The sequence below is a fragment of the Eublepharis macularius genome, chromosome 7 (genome assembly GCF_028583425.1).
Source record: "Eublepharis macularius isolate TG4126 chromosome 7, MPM_Emac_v1.0, whole genome shotgun sequence".
NCBI classification, from domain to species: domain Eukaryota; kingdom Metazoa; phylum Chordata; class Lepidosauria; order Squamata; family Eublepharidae; genus Eublepharis; species Eublepharis macularius.
The window spans coordinates 83,518,080-83,538,617 of record NC_072796.1 but is presented as its reverse complement, the minus strand read 5'-3'; the positions used below and the strand labels follow the sequence as shown (position 1 = coordinate 83,538,617).

General features: G+C 40.5%; 2 protein-coding genes across 3 annotated transcripts in view; both read right to left on the bottom strand.

Moving 5' to 3' along the window:
* LOC129333050 (chloride channel protein C-like) overlaps positions 1 to 12,267 on the bottom strand; it is a 105,142-nt gene extending 92,875 nt beyond the window's left edge. The window contains exons 1-3 of the mRNA XM_054984365.1: positions 12,020 to 12,267; positions 8,566 to 8,695; positions 1,445 to 1,620 (exon numbers count right to left, since the gene is read on the bottom strand). Of these exons, the coding sequence (XP_054840340.1) occupies positions 1,445 to 1,620; positions 8,566 to 8,695; positions 12,020 to 12,267 (554 nt within the window). The remainder of the gene's footprint in view (positions 1 to 1,444; positions 1,621 to 8,565; positions 8,696 to 12,019) is intronic.
* A 3,787-nt stretch (positions 12,268 to 16,054) lies between these two features.
* The window catches only part of UBE2V2 (ubiquitin conjugating enzyme E2 V2), a 32,487-nt gene continuing 28,003 nt past the window's right edge, over positions 16,055 to 20,538 (bottom strand). For both annotated transcript variants that reach the window (XM_054985419.1, XM_054985417.1), the window contains exon 4: positions 16,055 to 19,421. In XM_054985419.1, coding sequence (XP_054841394.1) covers positions 19,275 to 19,421 — 147 coding nt within the window. In that variant the 3' untranslated portion in view covers positions 16,055 to 19,274. The remainder of the gene's footprint in view (positions 19,422 to 20,538) is intronic.

The window sequence follows — 20,538 nt, the reverse complement described above, 5'->3', positions numbered from 1 at the left end:
CAACCATGGATTGAGTAGGAGCTAAGTGAAGGTACACAGGCTGAATTCCAATCTCAAATCACCAGTGTGAGACCCACTCAAGTATTGATATTTATTCTTTAAATTGAAAAAAATTCTTTAGAACTTATTGATGGAAGAGGAGGATTCAGCGCTGTCCCATTCCTCAGGTTTCAGAGGGGCACAAACCAAAGCGTTAGAAAGATAGAGAGGTCAGGGCACTCTGTTTAGTGTTTGCTGTTTACTGCTCTGATTGTCCTTTGATATGTAGATTGCTATTCTCAGGATTTCCTCCTCCTGACTTCCTCCCTCTTATTTCTTCTCTTCCTGGCATTGTTCCAGGCAACTCCTCTCTCCTTCTCTTCCCTCCATCTTGGAAGCATGGACGCAGGACTTGTCCTGGCATCCATGTCTAGCCTTAGACTATATAGGTAGTTAGGATCTGTCTCTCCTCCTTTCCTATCAGAGTATGGAGTTCCTACAATAAAGAACTCTTATTTCTTTTCTAAATATAAGCAAGTGTATGCTTTTGTTATTTTCTGTCCTATACACACACACGCCAGCCAGCCAGCCAGCCAGCAAAACCAGCTCACAACCACTTATAATGATGTTTCCTCTGCTAAATGATAGACTCTGCTAACAGCCCAAACATGGAATCCTTTAATTAGATTTCTGGGACCTACATATGATTTATTTATCACTTACATCTACATTAGGGTTGCACTTGCCAGCCTCCATGTAGTGGCTGGAGATCTCCTGGAATTACAACTGGTCTCCAGGCCACAGAGATCAGTTCACCTGGAGAAAATGGCTACCTTTGGGGGTGAATTCTATGGAATTCTGCCATGCCAAGGTCCTTTCCCTCCCCAAACCCCACTTTCTCCAGGTTTCTCCCCCCAGATCTCTAGGAATTCCCCAACTTGGAGCTGGCAACCCTAATCTACATCCATGTAAGTATTTAGAGCAGAAGAAAGAAGAGTCAGTGTTATTGCAGAGAGAGAAGAGGAAGTAAGAACCATAAAAACACAAAGGCTTAAACAAATAAAAATCAGAAGGAAATGCTGTGGTTGTACAATCCACTGGAATGTCGCCAGCATAAGCCACAATCAAATGAGCATGACACAGTTATGCTCTGGCACAATTCCCATAATTTCAATGGTGTTGGCAGTCAAGACAAATTTCAGGCCAAAGATCAGCTTTTTAAAAAAGTCCCAGATGTTTGAAACAATCCTAAATGTGTCTACTCAGAAGTAAGGCCCATTTTATTCAATTCCACTTACTCCCAGGAAGTGTTCCTAGGATTGCAGCCTAATTACGGGCTAGATCCCCTTATGCAGATATACTTTTGAAAAGTACTAGTTAAGAACATCCTAAAGACCATTTATTCCATTACAAGCCTCACTAAGGACAATTTATATTTGCAACTTCTAAAATATTTATTCCTTACCCCAGGTGAATCATGGGACCTTCTGGTCCACAGAAGAGCCCAGAAGCTACAGCTAGAACACAAGAGACGAATGTCCCACCAAAAGTCTTGATATTAAAAATATGTTGAATAGAAGCACCATTTAAAAATCCAATGACTTCTGGAAGTCCACTTGGTGCACCTGTTGGACAAAAGAACTGCAAAAAGAAAAAGTTAACGATTTAATATTATATATATTCAGCAAGGACTTAATACTGCATAGCTTTAGTCAAACATTTGGTATTTTCTAACCAAAACTATATGCGAATGAAATTTTCAGTGAAGAAGAATTTCAAGTGGAATATACTCAAGATCAGCTAAGAAACACCTAAATAATCTTGAAGAATTTGACTTCTTGAGAATTCTCTTAGAAGTTTGCAGCTTTCTCAAAGAATTATAATTTCTACCACTCTTTCTTGTGATGCAGTGTGATGATCTGGCTGTGCCAGGAAGGCCTAGCAAGGCCTCAGAAGCCTGTTAGCAGTGGGAGTAGGCCTGTCTACAAGTCCCAGGGGCCCCTGGGGCCGTTTTGGCATCCTTTTTGGCTAATCAGAACACTGGGGGGGGGGCTGGTGCTATATAAGAGAGGGCAAAAGCCTGTGTTCTTTCTCCCAGGGAGCAGGCCAGAGGAGGTTTCAGCTAGGGGGTTTCAGCCCTCATCCAGGTAGGGTGAGAAGACAGGCCTGGCAGACAGAGGGACAGGGAGTTCAGTCATGCTAGGGCCTTTTGTTTATTTTGCTTTCATCCATCTATTGTTGCTAATGCACCTTGCTTGTTTGATTAACTGACCTCCTTGTAAATAAACCCTTTTGTTTGTTGTTACTCTGCTGGGTCCTCACGCCTGTTTATTGACCAAGCTACGGAGGTCAGAAGGGTTGGGAGGGTACTCTGGGCCTTCCCAAGGGACCCTAAATCCCAGAGTGGTGGCAGCGTAAGGTGGCTCACCCCACCTGAGGCATAACATGCAGTGTAAAATCAAATTACAATTGATACAGTATCAAATGAGCAAGTATGTCTGTATTACTATTAGCAGTAGTAATGATGTTTATAGACTTCTTAACATAAGGCTGTTCAGATGTTTAAATATATTTAAATAAAAATCAAGATAGCTAAACACAAAATTTTAAAACCAACATTAAGAAAATCTTCACTGAAATAAAACCACCTTCACCTACCTAGGAAAGAATCCAAGTGATATCACAGATAGGCTGGAAGAGAGCATTCTATACACTTTTAATCTAGAAATGTTTGGTTTACTACAGTAGAGTCTAGTAGCACCTTTAAGACTAACCAGCTGTATTGTAGCATAAGCTTTCTAGAACCACAGCTCTCTTCGTCAGGTGCATCTGATGAAGAGAGCTGTAGTTTGCAAAAGCTTATGCTACAATAAAGTTGGTTAGTCTTAAAGTCACTACCGGACTCTTTACTATTTTGCAATTACAGACTAACATGGCTAATGTCTCATGATTTACCACAGGTTCCATATTAATATTTCAGGGGTGCTGTTCTAGAAAACTGATGCAATTTTTTTGTCATCTTTTCCATCCATTTTGATGTTATTGTCCTAGTTCTTCTTCAAATAGCAACATAAAGACCAATATACATTATCTTAGATATTCCTGATTGGATCTCCTCATTTGTAGTTTAACTTTAAAAAACAGCTGTTGGAGAATTTAGATTGGGAGATTAACTGTTTCCTCCTGAACCATTTCCCCAGAAAATTGCCCCTCTATTGGTTTTGGTATCAAAAAGTCAGGTCCCCTTTACCCTACCAATATTGCTTGGAAGGAAGAAGCAATTTCTACTAGAGAAATGTGGTGGTGGTAGGAAAATAAGTTTAAAACTCTAGCATTGTGGCCTTGATCCAAATCAGCCTTCCTAAAACCAGTTAAAGCAAAATTATATTTTAGGAGATTAGTTGGATCTCCAATGTGATGGGTAGTTTGGCCCTCAGAAAGACTACTCGGTTGACCATCATGTTCTGGTGAGTTCGTCTAAGTTGCTAAAGATCTTCAAGTAATTAGAACATAAAAAATTAAGTCTTTTTTGTCTCTCTAATGGACTTCAAAACATTGTAAAAAAGAGTGTTTACTAGTAACACACTCCAAATACTGTCATTTGGTTCAAAAAAGTTAGGGGAACAGTATTTTTTTTTCAAGAAATTCTATATAACATCACAATTCAAAGTGTGCTGCCCACAGATGATCAACAGAATGTAAGCACTGATTTTCCTTCTCTTTAACCAGCAGTATAACCCTCCATCTCTCAGAACCTATTTCAATAGCTGAACAGGAAGCAGAAGGAAGCCCTTACCACAATGAGTCCTGATGATACTATGATCATAGCCAGTCCAATTCCAAGTATGCAGATCCAGGTCATGTGAAAGTTGTCATTCTGTTGGTTTTATGAAGAATGAATATTGGGAAGAAAGGCATAAAATACTGGGGTGTTCATTTGCCAGACAAACTCCATTGTCTTATTGAGTGGTAGCTTCAGTTTTAGGGCCAGTACATACTACCTTTAATAAACAAAAACAGCTGGAAGCAGTTTTCACAAACTAGCTCCTACACATCGCTGCCATAATGTATTACGTTGGGTGATTATGTAGATCTTCTGTTTGAAATCAGTAGTCTCTGTACCATTACCAGCAACTTCCAGGAATGTGTAGTCCTGTCTAGAGATGGGCACGATCGGCATTACGATAGAAAAATACCCACGATAATGGTGTTCGCACGATCAGGACCCAGCAGATGGGTGCCGTCCACGGCGACCAATCCAGCGTTCAGGGGGGGGGGCTTCATCGGGGTTTGATCAGGCCATCGGGATCTGATCGGGGATGCAGACAATCAGGCGCCAGTAATCTATTCCCGGGGCAACGGAGCCAGGGGAATGCCTGAGCTGTGTTTGCCCTCCTTCTGTCACCCTGGAAACCCGCATGGAAGCCCAGCTTTCCTTGATTAGCAGGGCTTCCTTCCAACCATGGAGCAACAATGGACTCACCAGTTGGGAGAAGAGACCCAGGGGAGGGAGGGGGAAGGGGGTGTTCTGTAGCCATGGGCACTCCAAACGTTTTTTGCTTTTTAAAAAAAACAGGGCTTTGTAGGAGTTATGGCTGTTTTTCTGTCTGTCACTCTCTGTTTTTAACCTGCTTTTAAAACACTGTATTTTGTGGGAAAACCTTATTCATGGCTCTGTATGTGTGTTTAAAATATGCTTTTGGAAGACTGGCTGCTTGCTTTTAAAATAGGGTGGGGAGGAATGGAGGATTCTGTCCCTGCTTTTTTTTAAAAGCTGGCTGAAACATGTTGATGGGGTGTCTCTCTCTCTCTCTATTTGGAGAGGCAGGGACGGGTTAAAAACTCCCCCCCCTGCTCTAAGTGTGTGTGTGTGTGTGTGTGAACGTCCCCTCCCTGAGGGGAGGCGGCTCATCGCCGGGTTAAAAACTCCCCCCCCCTCTGCTCTAAGTGTGTGTGAACGTCCCCTCCCTGAGGGGAGGCGGCTCGTCGCCGGGTTAAAAACTTGGGAGATGTTCAGTATGGATCGGTGATTTGGGGTCGTTGCCAGCTCCTATCCCCGATCAGCTTGATCGGTAATTTTTTTTGGATCGTGCCCACCTCTAGTCCTGTCACAGATTCCATACTAAATGACAACGACAAAACTGCCATCATAACGATAACACTTGGCCAATGAAGGGAAGTCATTGCACAGAGGCAGTCTAACTTCTTCTACATGTTGAAGTATGGATCAGCCCTCAGAAACACAGTAGTCCAGTTTACACAAATGAAGTGTGGTATGATGGATGCCTAAAACACAATCATGTGAAAGGTGTTTCAGATTATGAGCAACAGTTTGCCGTGTAGATGTGGTTAATTTCACAGTGGAACTAAAAAGAGAGAGACGGGGGGGGGGGGGCTTGGTGCATATAACCAAATCCATGAGAAACTCCAACTTAAGAGGCAGCAAACTTCTGAATACCAGTGTCAGAAGGCAAGAGGATGTGTGAAAGAGGATGCTGGACTAGATGGACCACCAGTCTAATCTAGCAGGGATCTTCTAACATTCCTAGATTCATGTAGCAACCCTGTAGTAGCCCAAGAACATGTTGTATTTTGGTCTCTGTTGTAAAACTGACATTCAGCAGCCAATCCACATGTGATTTGCAAGTTATCCTCAATCCTTGCATATACAGTGCTCAATTTGGATCAGGGCCACAGAGTGCTTGTTGAAGAGGCACTAGCCTTCCTCCTGTAACATTCTACTGTCTTGAAGCAGCCCTATGTGGCCCACTGGAGAAACTTGCATGTATCCCAAGGTAGCCCAACAGGACAAATAGCACTTTCCAGGACTATTTCAGGTCAGGTGCAGTAGGGCATCTAAAAGCTCTTCTCCACACACATCACAGTCTTAATCCATATTGGGCACTGCATGCACAGAAATTGAGAAGAACACACAATTCATGTCCAACTATTATGGAAAGTGGGAACCCTAGACCCATTTTGCATACTTTGGCATGTCTGAATTGGCATGGGCGTGGGTAGCCACACATGCTCTGTAGGAGTGCCTCTTTGCTTCCACCTATCCCCTACTTGTAAATAATGGAAATATTGTATTGTCGAAGGCTTTCACGGCCGGAGAACGATGGTTGTTGTGGGTTTTCTGGGCTGTATTGCCATGGTCTTGGCATTGTAGTTCCTGACATTTCGCCAGCAGCTGTGGCTGGCATCTTCAGAGGCGTAGCACCAAAAGACAGAGATCTCTCAGTGTCACAGTGTGGAAAAGATGTTGGCAGGTCATTTGTATCTACTCAGGAGGGGTGGGGTTGAGCTGAGTCATCCTGTAAGAGTTTCCAAGGGTGTGGAATGCTAATGGCGGGAGGCTTCACTGTATCCTGAGGAGGTTTCCAGTTCTGAAAAACACCAGGCTAACAAAACACTCTATACTCAACAATAGCCCTGCAGAGAAGATTAGCACATCAAGCCCCAATCCATATGCAAAAGAACCTCCTCAGGATACACTGAAGCCTCCTGCCATTAGCATTCCACACCCTGGGAAACTCTTACAGGATGACTCAGCTCAACCCCACCCCTCCTGAGTAGATACAAATAACCTGCCAACATCTTTTCCACACTGTGACACTGAGAGATCTCTGTCTTTTGGTGCTACACCTCTGAAGATGCCAGCCACAGCTGCTGGCGAAACGTCAGGAACTACAATGCCAAGACCACGGCAATACAGCCCGGAAAACCCACAACAACCATCAGTGGAAATATTGCACAACACTGTAAGTCTCAAGGGCTGCTCCTCCAAAGACAGCTGTCTGAGGTAAGTACTGCCCTTGGAATTTCTCATCATTCAGAGAAGTAAAGAACATGTAACAATATTTTATAACAGCATTTTCAGTCTTCTCCCTCCTTTAATTTGTTTGTGTTTGCACTAGCCAGAGCCATGTTGTCTCTGGTGCCCATCACAAGTTAATTGACTCCCACACATTTTCAAACATTTCACAACGCTGAGGTTAGAGTCACTTGTGTCTGGGAGTCAAAGATGCTTCTTTTGTTTGCTAGCCTTAAATGGTTCAACAAGCTATCACAGACTTCCTGACTTAACCTCCCTTTGGGTCTTTGACTTCAAATGGGAAGTGTGTGGTCTGGTGCAGCAAAACAAGAAGACCAGATACATGTTACTTGGGTAACTTTGCAAATTAAAGGGTGGATTTCTCAATGCTAGAATATTTTCCCCTTATTTCCTGAAGCTTGCTTGCACTTGACCTTTAATGTCAGATTTTTTTCCTGACAGTATCAGTTAAAGCACAAGATGACAAAAAAAGAAAGCCCTATTGTGCTGTATCCATTGATATACACGTATATTTTTGTGCCTTCTTAGCACTGATGACTATGTCACCACAAGTCATGTGATATTTCTTGCTCCATCAGAGCTTTATAATAGAGTTAAAATGCAGGCAAGTAGCTACTATGTACACCGTTAATGAGTGCCTTGAGTTTCTCGTTCTGCATCCTCCTTTCATCATTTGCATAAGACAAAAAAAAAGTGTTCTACAGATTCTAAAAAGCAGAGGTTCAGCATCTTCACTACCATTTCTCTCCTTAGCCTCTCTCTAGCTCAGCTTCAAGTAGGGTCAGGGCTGGAGAATTAGGCTCTGGACATATGAGCAGCCTTGGTGTTTCATGGCAGGGGTGCTTCTCCCACTTACATTCCTCCCTAGCCATTACTAAAGCAGGCCCAGGACTACTTGGTTCTGCTTTAGGCTGATCCTGCACTGTGCAGGGGGTTGGACTAGATGGTCTGTATGGCCCCTTCCAACTCTATGATTCTATGCCCCAAACTCATCAAAATTATGGCATCACCTTGCCAGTGGCAGTGATGTAGGTCCAGTTTTCCTACCCAAGAAGACAGGTTTGAGAGGTGAAGCATTAGAAATGCATTGCTTTTATCCATGCCAGCCTGGAACTATCTTTGAAATGGAGTGAGGGGAGTGGTCCTCTCTCCTCTCCCAAGCATTCTGTTTTCTGTGTGACAGATAAATAGTATTCTGGGAACTGGCTATTGTGTAGAGATAAGGGGAAGCTGTTGCAGCACAAAAGAGTTCCTTCTTTGCCCACCACATCAAAATATTTGACTCTGTGAGGAGTGTTAGAGACCCTGTCTTTAGTAGCTACTTACATTCTTCCAAAGATGGAAGCACCTGGATTAGATCCTCAAATGATGATCTGATTTGAGGTTCATGCAAGACCATGGATATCCATGCCCAGGTCACATAGCAGTATTCAACTGCTGCGATCTTTGTTGACTTCTAGGATAGGAAACCCACTCCCTCCTATAGAGGGCCAGGTCAAGCCAATTGACTACCATTTGACTGAAGCCATTTGGCTACCCCAATGCTTTCCTAGTGAGGATAGCATAGACAGAGGGAGCCTCCTCCCATCCCCGATGCTGCTGCATCTTTGAAGCCTCTCCTGCACCCAAGCTCTTGTATCAAGGATGAGGAACCCCTGCCCCATTTTCCATGCCATCACTGCAATTAATTTATTACTATTCAAAGGTATGTGAAAAGAGATGTTATTTATTATTTTCTTCCATTTTACCTGAATATAATTTTCCACAAGTTCCCATTTCAGTTTGATGAGATAATCAATTATTTGATGGATGAGGAAACCCAGTGTTCCTACTACAATTCCAATAAGTCCCATCAACAACCATCGATCCCAGTCCATTCTAAAGATTTAAAAAAACAGAATTGTATATCAATTGCAGTTACCTCAGAAAAAGTTTGGTTAAGGAATGTCAAAACCTCAATGATTATGTCCTGATATCTAGCATCTATTTAGAACATCTCAACTTCCATTTGAAACAAGATCATATTTTCTAGCCCTTTGGGATAAGAGAGACACATCTAATGCACACAGCTTGCTTAGCTAATTGATTAGAGGCAGGACTTTATTTCAGCAGGAATGTAGTGGACCGGAGTTCTAGCACCTCTCGTGTCCAGTGCCACCCCCCACCCCACCCCGATCTCCAGACAGAGATCAGTTCCCCTGCAGGAAATGGCTGTTTTGTAAGGGGGCCCATGTGTTTCTCCCTTATTTTCCTCTTGAGAGTTCTACCACCTCTTTTCCCGGAAAAAACCCTCTAATTTAGAGGCTAGGATGGCTTGGATCAAGAATGTTGCTGACGGAGAGATTTCTGCACTTCACCCACCTTTCCAGCTCCCTCTCTCCCATGAGGTGTGATGTTCTGGTCCCTGTCTCCCTCTCCCTCCCATTCCCAGTACACAACACGCATTACTCAGAAAGCCAATGTAGCATAGTGTTTAGAATGTTGGACTAGGATCTGGAAGACCCATTTTCAAATCCCCACTCTGCTATGGATACTGACTGGGTGACCTTGGGTTAGTCATACTCTCCCAGCCTAACCTACCTCACAGGGCTGTTGTCAGGATAAAACAAAAGAAAAGTAATGAAGGAAGCTGCTTTGGGTCCCCATTGAGGGGAAAGGCAGGGTATATCTCCTATTTCTAGTCAGTCAGTCCTGTGATTAGTCCTTGATACTTCAGATGCTTCAAGAAAATCCACAACCTGAACATGTTGGCTTAATTTTCATAATTCATTCTAGTCACAGAATTCTAAATTTAGGACTTCAAATTATTTACCATTAATTTGTGCCTCTTGTAGGCCTTTTGGCTTATAACAGTTGCATTAGACATTCAAATATTTGGGTGTGATTCTTGTGTGCCAAGGTGCAGGAATGTCATAATAGATTGAAAGATCTACTTCTACTAGAAATCAGGTCTATTTAACATTATGAAGAATCACAGACCTCAGACCTGTGTTCCTCAGAAACAGTCTGCAACATCAGCAGCAAACAACAAACAAAACCCGTCATCCCCTAATGTCTTTAATCAATCTGATATAACACACAACTCTGGTTAGTTAACTTTCTTTTTTGCCATACTTTCTGTGGCATGGCTTGCATTTTAGCAACAGAGATGTTTGTTACTAAGACATGATATTATTGGATTCATATAAAATGTTCCTAAAAGCTGTTCTAATGTAGATATTTACCAATTTCTTCCTTTTGGAAATTGGTAAATATGGGATGCCATGTACTCTGCAGAAGCGGAACATAACAACACCCCAATGGTACCTTAAAAATGAATACAATTCATTTCCAGGAATCCTGGAAGGAGATTGACTAGTAGGTGGAGAGTCCTGGAAACTTAAAGGGCCGTCAGATGGGGTGGACAGGAGAAGGCTGAAACCAGGAAGAAACAGACAAGAAGAAAACAGAAAAAGAAGCAAAAAGAAGAGGAGGAGAAGGAAGGGAAGGAGGACTTGGGATCACCAGGGCCAGAGGTGGAACCATTGTGGTCATCACTTCACCCAGGTGATGTTAACTGTGAGCTGATGCCACTTTATTCACAATTATAAATAGTTGTGCTATTCCAGCTTTTGGATCGTTCCTACAGGATTTAGGTGTTTTAATGTATATTTAAAGTATATCTTCATGACTGTAATCGTAATCAAATGTATTTGCAAGTAAGTCCATTGTCTGGTCTGGAAGGCTGCCATCCTAAGTATGTTCACTTAGAAGTCAGTTTGTTTCAATGAGCTCTGATGCAGAAATACTGTGTATAACTGTGTCTTCACTTCATTGGATGAATTACTTAAAATACTTAAGTTACATGAGATTAAACACCAATGGGTACAGAAGGGGGAAGCTATAAACAAATCTTTCAGGATAAAACTAAGGATGCCACAAACTTTGCAGTGAACACATGCAATAGGTGAACATGTCAAGTTCAACGGCCATGCTCATCCATCATCCAGTCTGTTCACCTGTCAACTTCAAATGGCCTTTGCAGTTTTGAAATAGTTGTGGTGGTGTCGTTTTGTCTCTTTGTTGTGAAGAAATCTCATTTCCTTGCCTTGGTTTTTGCACCTCTGCAGTAGGTGAGATGATCCTATGCAAGATCGTGGTTGGCTGGATCAGATAATTAAATGACAGGAGGGGAAAATGGCACCTCCCCAGTACTGTGAGAAAATGTGTATGTGTGAAATAAAATCCACAACATGAACTTAAAAAAAATGAATACAATTTATTCCAGATTGGTATATCTGATGGTCATGAAAGGTTATGCTGGGATAAATCATGTTCATGTTTAAGGTGCCACTGGACTCCTACTTTATTTTCCGTTTCAAATGTGTCAGTTACTTGTCTGTCCTAACAACCCATTCCTCCCCCACAATCTGAGCATACTGTTTCCTATTTGTCATCAATAGGTAGCATCAGAGGATTTTGGCTTAAATCTACATGCCATGCAAATTACAGTAAATACAAATAATAGAAAGTTATTTTAAACCTGCACACAACATAGCAGCTCACAGAAAATTGACAGGTAGCTGAAGAGTGGCACATCAGATCATTGTACTTAGCATGCAAAGGCCCAAAGTGAACCCTTCTGGCACTTGTAGCACCACTGGTACCCAGCTTACTCTTAGTACGTCTGGCCTACTACCCCCCCCCCCACACACACATCTTTTCTCTTTTCCATCACAGCAACATCTTCACAGGTAGACTTTGTGGGGTTTGGGGCACTCAGCCCAAAAAAGTTACCTATTCCTGACCTAGAATGCACTTGCCCCTCCCCCCAAGATAGTTGAGATTAGACATCAGCTAAAATTTCTTCCACTTTATGTTTTTTAGGGAAGGGATTTGTCTTTTCTTCTCTATGAATAGAGATGCTGGAAAAATTTAAAATTGTATGAAGTCTTACTGTACTTTTAGTTTTTAATTTAAATTACTCCTTTTTATCTATTTGGGCAGGATGATAGTGTGAGCATTTTGCCAGATCAAAGAGTAGGATAAACAAATCACAATATAAATCCAGACATGGGTCAGGCTGGCCAGTGCTACAGTGCCATAAACTGTACGGGAAGAAAAATGTCTCCTTCGTTTACTCCCTCCTGACTAATTCCTCACAGACCCCCCAGTGTATTATTAGTAACTCATTTTCAGTGTGTATATTAAAGACATTGTTACCTGTAAGTTTGTCCCTGCAACCACTTCTTGTAAACTTTGCTGTGTGAAATCAAATAATCCAGACTCTCATGGATACACAGACGTTCTCTTTCCTCTTCTCGGAGACTAGCGCTTCTGGAACAACTTCTGCTGTTATTGCTATCATTGCATCTGGGATCTAAAGACTCAATCAAATCTGGCCTCTCCTCTGCCAGCAACATTTGCTCTTCGCCATCTTCACACCTCTTATAAGAAAGGATAGAGGCCATTTTGCTGAACAAAAATGCTCAGACCTAAATCTGTGATCCTGGTTTCTGACAGAGTAAGACAGCGCTCCAGAACAGGAGATTCTATTTATGTAATGAAGATTTGCCGTCTTATGTTGTGGGTTGGGTTGTTGCAACAGCACACAAAACTGACGTGTTTGTATTATCTATAGCCTGTCAGAACTAGAACTTGTTTTATGTGTGACTTTCCCACCAGAATGGTTCGATAGACAATAAAATGGATACTACTATTTTAACAATGCAGAGAATGTGAAATCACAAACCGGTTTAAAGTCAAGCAGTATTTAATATAATTTAATATAAAATATACTTTATACTTTTATACTAATATAAAATCAAACCAAACACAATTGACTTAGCAATTCTTCAGCATTCAGAGTGGGAGGATGGCATTGGCAAACATTGTTAGTTTTACAGCTCACTTACCAGGGGTTGTCATAAGTCAAATATGACTTGAGGGCAGAATTTCATTTCACCTTACCCATAAACTTCAGGGCAAACAACTTTGCTTCATGTATCATTATTATTTCCATTTAAGAGATAAAGAAGTGACTAAAGGTGGGCTGCCAACCTATTCTGTGCCTTCATACATTACATTTTCCTACAGAGAGATGATCTCCACTTCAGTTAGGAATAAGAAAACTCAGACTTGTTTTTAGAGGGTACAATTATTTATGATTATCCATACTTGGAAGCTACTGCACTTTCATCTTCTGAATATGAAGGACATTTTCCAGAGATGAGTCTAAAACATGGATTTCTTTCTTTCTACATGGAAAATATCGCTGTGTAGTAAGACTGGCCTGCATCTCAGCTACAAACTGTGGAACAAATTCAGTTTATTTTGTATATTTGAGTTTTTTTAATTAACCATTTTATTAATATTGGGTAGGTGTGGGGAAGAGAGGTAGGAGACAAAATCTTTCAAACTTAAACAAGTTCATTTATACCCAATTTTTCTCACCAAAGGGGACCCAAAGTTGTTTATATAATTTTCCTCTCTTCCATTTTACCCTTACAACAACCATGTAAGAAAGGTTAGGCTAATAGTGTCCAAGTCACCCATCAAGCTTCCATGGCAGAGTAGGGACTTGAACCAAGATGTCCCGATCCTAGTCCAACTCTCTAACCACTATACAACTCTCTAACACTATACATACACTATACATAAGAACACTCTTAAAATGATAGCAGAAAGATTCAATGGCTTCTGTATTACATTGTAGATGTTTACTGTAAACTGAAAAATAACAGTATTGTGTGTTTATATGAAACCTTGTCAGTCAATGACTTCAAACAAGACAAGTTCCCCTGCATTCTAGCAGCCTGGCTGTTTATTGTACTGCAGGAAAACAATGGAACAGCCCCACAACCCTTCATACGTCTTCCATCCTCTGACTGGATTATAAAGATTCCTTCCCCTTTCCACTCCTCATATCAGACAAAGGGAGTTTTGACTCTAGAAAGTTCATACGTTGGAAATCTAGTTGGTTTTTTAAGGTGTTCTTGGACCTGGATCTTGCTCTTCTACTCCAGACCAACATGGCTGAAACCATCCCTTGTCTGTGTGGGCCCTGGGGTGCCATAGGGAGGGTGTTAAGTCCTTCCACTCAACATATGTGTGTGTACAAAATCAGAATGAGTAATTCTAAAAGACACTGAGCCCAGCTATAATACTGGTGGAGAGAGGGGTGATGTACCCTAGAGAGTGAAAAAGTATCTATGCCAAACAGGGTGTCTTGTACTATTATGGTTGAATGAATATGTAAATAAATCTTCAATTAACTCACCAAGCACACAGGTAGTAGTTTTATTAAAAGTACCCAGTGCTGCCATGGCAGATGTATTTCTGAATGAGATGGGAAGGGTGTGTTAGAGATGTGAACGAGTAACATAATAGGAAACTACAACTTCCATAGTTGTAGACTTCCATAGTCCTTTGCAAAACCATATATGTGTGAAAACCCTGCCAAATCCCATACTTTGGTGGCTATAATTGGAAATCATTCATAGGAACAGCAAAAGATAGGACCTTCTTTAAAATTAATTCATTTTCCAAGTCATTCATAATAGATACTAAATTTGGCTACAAAGCAAAGAAGTACACTTATGTGGCAGCGCCATCAGGCTGTAAGGAAAAATGATGGTTCATGTGTGCTGTTCTGTAGTCACCCAGCAAATTCCAGCAAATGGGTCAGCGAACAATTGTCCCAGTAATTGATAAAATCAGTAGCCTAATTGCAACTGGTGATTGGGACACAATCTAAACGTGCAGGAGTTTGGGCAGGTGTGTGTACCAGAATTTGAGGGTGAGAGTAAGATTTTGTTTTCATGCTACAAAAGGCCTCTACCAGAGCCAGGGCCTTTTTGGTCCTGGCTCCAACCTCTCTGTCTGAGGAACTGTCTGGAACTCTCTGTCTGAGGAAACTAGGGCACGGCAGGATTTATCATCTTTCTGCCGGGCCTGCAAGACGGAGATGTTCCGCTAGGCATTTGGTGGGGGCTGGGCTGTCCTCTCGCCAGCCATACCACTGACGACCATCCACCACCCATGCAGGAGCTCATAAGTGTGATGCAGGGCATGATGCAAGAGCCAAGCACTGCGTCTAAAATGCTGTATTTTAATATTTATATCAGCCAATTTTAATTGTATAACAGATGTTTTAATAATGTTTTTAATCTTTATTTAAAAATCGTATGTTGTTACACCACCCTGAGCCTGTCTGACAGGGAGGGCGGTCTAGAAGTGTAATAAAATAATAACAATAATAATATACTGTTTAGCAAGATCAGCGAGAAATTCTAAAAATGTATAAGCGAGCTAGTCAACTATGTCCTTGCATAAAAACATTCATGTTAGAATGATTGAAAGCTGCTTTGAACTGCAATTCCTGATCAAAGGTTACACATTTGTATGATTTTACACAGGGTGTACTTCCCCAAGAAACTAACTCTCACTCTTCTGAAGCTTTTTATTCTGCAGGCACCATTTGGAGTACTTTCCATAAAAGTCCAGCTGCACTTTAATTCCAACATACAGCTTTGTATAACTTCACAAACAGTGAACAGAAATATTTGTTTTTTATTGCCTTCTTTACCCTCCATTTTAAGTTATTCAAGTTGATCCATCAGAAGCCTTCTGCCCACTTATCAAGAAAAATTGTTTAGTGGTATAAAGTGGGGAATTTGTTTCCATGCCTGACATCCTAGACAATTTTTCCCTAGTTTGTTTTGCTAAGTGTGAAAATACCCCCCTTTCTGGTCCTTGATAGCAGGTGAATAGTCTATCGCCTCTGCTCATCTAGCAGATGTTTCAGTCATTCACTGATACTTGATTTAACTTCCAGTACCTCATTTCCTGCAAGTCACTCAAGTGGCTTCTCCTTTATAGAGCCATAAATACACTGCCCAGAAGCACTGGATGCTAACCACAGACCATCAGTTCACCATTTCTGCAAACTGGTGGCCACTGGGTGGTTAGGAAATTGATTACATCTCAGATGGTTGTGTAGACACATGAATGACATTTAATACAGCCACAACACTAGCAGTTCAAATGCTAAACACTGGCCATATGTAGATACTTTAGATAGAAATCCTAAGCAAGTCTTCTCAGAGTCTACTCAAATCTATTCAATGGCCCTTACTCCCATAAAAGTGTTCTTAGCATTGTCCTGTTAGTTTAACAGCTAGAAAAGATAGTAAAAACAATGCAAAAATAAAAACTTCCACCAGAGTGCAGAAAACATAAGGACAATGACTTCACACACAAAGTTCACTAGCTTGTTTATTGTTTACACTCAGCATTTCAGGTATTTTGTATAATCCTGCTATCCTAAAGTGGTGCACACTGCCAGTTTATTTGCCTCAATAGATGTGAGAGGTATAAAGAAATGGACACACTCCAAGACCACTGGAGACGAGAACAGCACTTCTCATATGGAGGGGAAGGGATAGTGTGTGTCACTATGAAACAAGGCCTCTTTCTTCCCCACCCATCAGAAAGATAGGAATCAGTCATATAGCTACACAGTAAGTAAAATTTTGCTTTTTAAAAACAAAAATGAAACATTCTAAATTTTTGACCAATTTTAATTGGCCAACACATGAACAGAAAACTAGCCAATTCTTAGCTATTTATGGAGCAACTGTATTTCCCAATGTAAATCCATTTTAATGACATCAGGTAAATAGCCAATTACAATTTTAGTACAACTGTTACATTGTATAGCAATCAACATAAAATAATATACACATTACTGTAATGACTCAAACAGCCAATATTCCTGGCCAGTCCATTGCCCTTTGAATTCAGCAATACTAGAAACATTTGTTTCCAGGCACATTTAACATTTTTTGTTTTTTTTTTCAGAACAAAGGGCCACAACCAGACCACTTACCTACTGGTTAATGTTTTATGTACTTCTTGAATTGCTAAGTGTTTTGCAATTCATCTATGTGAAGTAATCAAATATTTGTGCTATGCAAAGCCAGGTTTCAGTAAATTCTTTACACATACTGAGTTGCTTATGTAATCCCAAGGAGCCTCCACTTCTCCCTTGGCTTTATTTTTAAGTTACACACCCAAAAAATTCACCCCCTTTCTTGGTTACATAAGCATTAATAGTATTATTGAAAACTCTGAAGTCATACAGGACTTCTAACAGAGCAGGCTCCTCCTATCTGTATTATGACTACTTACATACATACCGTTCCTTAACTTCCCTTGTTTTGGCATGGAAAACCTTTGACAATTTGTTGAATCTTTTAGATGCAGAGTTATGCAAAATTTTCAGTTCCTTAGTACAGAATCAAACTTTTGTGTGTATGGAATAGACCGAGTAGTTAAGAATCAGAGGGTTTTAGGTTCTATTCTGCTATCATCATCTTAGGAAAAGCTGACCCAGTGCAAAATTTACTGCATCAGTTGCTCTTTTTCCAAGGGGGCAAGTCTGTTTTTCATCAATTGTGTGTGTTCTAAAACATCATAGTATGTAGGTGGTGGTGGTAGAGAAGCTAAACCGTAATAATGAAAGCAAGTATGTTTCTGCATATGTTCTGCTGAGTCTCCTAAACTTAGTTTACTTTCTTTGGATTTATCCCTATGCATGTCTATGGCCACCTCCCAAGAGAATTTGCATATCCAGGCACGTATCTTCATAACGCAGAAGATTTAAGGGTGGTGGTTGGAACATTCAGATATTCACTAAAAAGTACATGTATGGGAATTACCAGGAAGGGACCTTTTTGAAAATCACACATTCTACTTTTCTCATTCCATGAAGTGAGGGAGAATAGGACTCCCATTAGCTCTATTGGAGCTTATGTCCCACTTTCTCCATTCAGCTGAATAGACAGAATCAGTTCAACACAAGATTTGTCCAAACCAGCAGAGATTATTGGCATTCGTAATTAAATAAAACCTTTCAATTGAGAGGAAGTTTATTTCGAAGCTCTTGCTTCTTGGACCAAATAAAAGGTGGTGGTCTCTTGGCCAGCTAGTCTGCTTGCTGAATAAACTGTCTAGTTGCCATTGAAAAAGAGGTTATGGACAAAATGGATTCCTGCTTTGAATTTGTAGGGTTTCTATAACACTCAAGGAATCAACAGAATAGAAGAACAAGTAACCAGTATACCTGCAATGGCCGGAGAACTGTGGAGGTTACAGCTTCTAGTTTTACTTTGGGAATTATCAACAGCCAACAGCAACAACTCTTCATTAACATCTCTTTGTTGTGTTCTACCTTTGCTGGAAAAGGACTGTATGTGCAGGACTGCTGAACTCATTAAAACACTGATCCCCATCCCAGTCACAGTAATAGACCTCATACTGCAACAACTTCCCCCATCCATCTAAGCATCTTGAATCTTCTAGCAGCAACATGAAATCAAAGCTATCCAAAGGCCATACATGAAGCTCTCCAATCACTGCATTCATTTTTGCAGGTATATTATTAATAACTGTGATAAATAGGGAATAATTGACATACGATGTGAACAGCCATGAAAACAGCAAGTTACAGCTAGAAAATTAGTCTGTTTTCAAAGTCTTACAAAAGTTAAACTTGCACAAGCTAAGCTCGGGATGAAGCAAACAGCTCCACTGAAATAGTTCCAGCAGCAGCTTTGTCAATCAAACAAAGTAAATGGAAGTTGTACATAGATTAGAAGAAGCAATGTTAGTTCATTCCTTGTCTGTGCAAGGTACTACAGCAATAAATTACATAATACAGAAATGGCACAGCCTCAGAGATACTTTCCACATTTTATTTACATTTGAAGACTAACTTTATTCTCAATCACATTTTCCATACACCTATTTCTTTTTTTTTTGTTTCACTAAAACTTAAATGCATGGTTTATTAGAACAAAGACTGTAAACAAATATTTTGCAATGTCCATTACATGTAACACACAAGAGCCGCTTAAGAGAAAATCATTCCCCCATTTTATAAATACAAGTATCAAAACAATCCTGACTGTATCCTGTGACACTACTAGCAGTCAGCACCCACACCTTTGCAAAAAATTAAACAAGTTGAGCAACGGTTGTTGCAGTACCCGCTACTTTAAAAACAATTTCATCTGCAGCTCTTTACTAAAGCAAGATGGATAAAGCATGCCATTTTTATTTTTTTCTTCTTGAGAGAAGGTTTTTCTGAAACATCTTACTCCACAGCAACCTGATACTTCTTGTCATGCTTTCGTCTTGAAACACTGGAGCTCCAATTTTAGGCTACTTCAGGCTTATGTTAAAATGATAGTGCCTTGCTAAAGAGGAAAAAAATGTGCTGCCTTTTCTCTCTGATTGTGCCTGAAAACATATGGGGCATACATATATATATATATATATATATATTCTTTCATATGTCCAGATCATGTACACCAGAAGAAACTCTTAATGTGTGGGTAGTTTGCATTGTGAGATTGAATCAAGACATTAACATAAGTAGAAGTTGTTTTAAGACAAGTTTGGGATTCAGCTAAAATTAATTGTTGTATGTTTGTCCTTCTGGAGGTTGTGGAAGCTTCATATTTTCTTTGGACATCATTAGACGCCTTAGCTCTTGAAGTACAACTTTAATGCTATAAGAATTTTGCCATTTTGCTAACACTGGTATGCTCCGTGCATCCACCTGTTAAAGGAAGAAAGCATACATTTGAATAGGGAGTTAAGGAAAGCAGAATACCTGATTTCACAACTCTGGTATCATGCTTGTGTTCAATTTTCACACTAACATCAAAATATTAGACAATATGGCTTGGTGCTGAAACTGGTTCCATGTGCATAAGTAATCATTACAATGTGCCATAAACCATCATGGGTGTATATATTTAAGGTGAGGATTTTTAGCTCGCATTACATAAGAATTTAATTGTTCTAGCTGTAAAAAAAGCTTTCCCAAATATGGTAAGCACTCCAGCTAAAATATGAATCATAGAAACATGAAAGTGACCACCTTTGCTTTAAGGAGCACATGCCACAGAAACTTGGATACAATCAAATATTTACATGTATTGCACTCTGCTCTCAGAATGAAATTTTCCTGCCTACCCCTCCCACTGCAGCCCCCCAAATGCTATCTCCAGTGTTCTAAGGAGCTCCTGGAACAGTGCTATACAGAATCTATGGCTCTGCAAACTGAGTGAGGGGCAGGGGGGAGATGGGGAGAACAGGCAAAATGGTTCCCCCCTCTACTGGTGGAAATGCCAGTCAACTGGCAAAGAAAAACTAGAAAATCATGGCTAAAGATCAATATTTATGTTGCTTTGTTTTTAAAAAGGCAATTACCCCATACCATACATATGACTAAATAAAATGCAAGCTATTTTAAAAGAAACGGACTTCACAGCTGTCAGCATTTAAACACTAACCAAAACAAACTCCTATGATAAAGTATTAAGTCATTGAAGAAAACATCAAAGATGCTAGAAATGGATCTTCCAGCATAATTTTTTTACTGCTAAATAGCAGCTGCAATTCAAGATAGAGGTGTGTGCATGTATGTACGCACAGTTCAGATACAGCCTGCAGTATGGGAGGATCGTATGCAACTCTTTCTTCCCCATAACATTATCCTCACCTGAACTGTTATTAGCCTGTTGGGGGAACATACAAGGAAAAGATGGGAATTTAGCAGTCAGGGAAGCACTGAGAAGGGGCACCATATTATCTCCCTTCCTGTGGCTCACTTCACTGTAGGTGGTTGCTTGAGGCATTTCTCCCTTATTTATTGTTTTACTAGCACACTA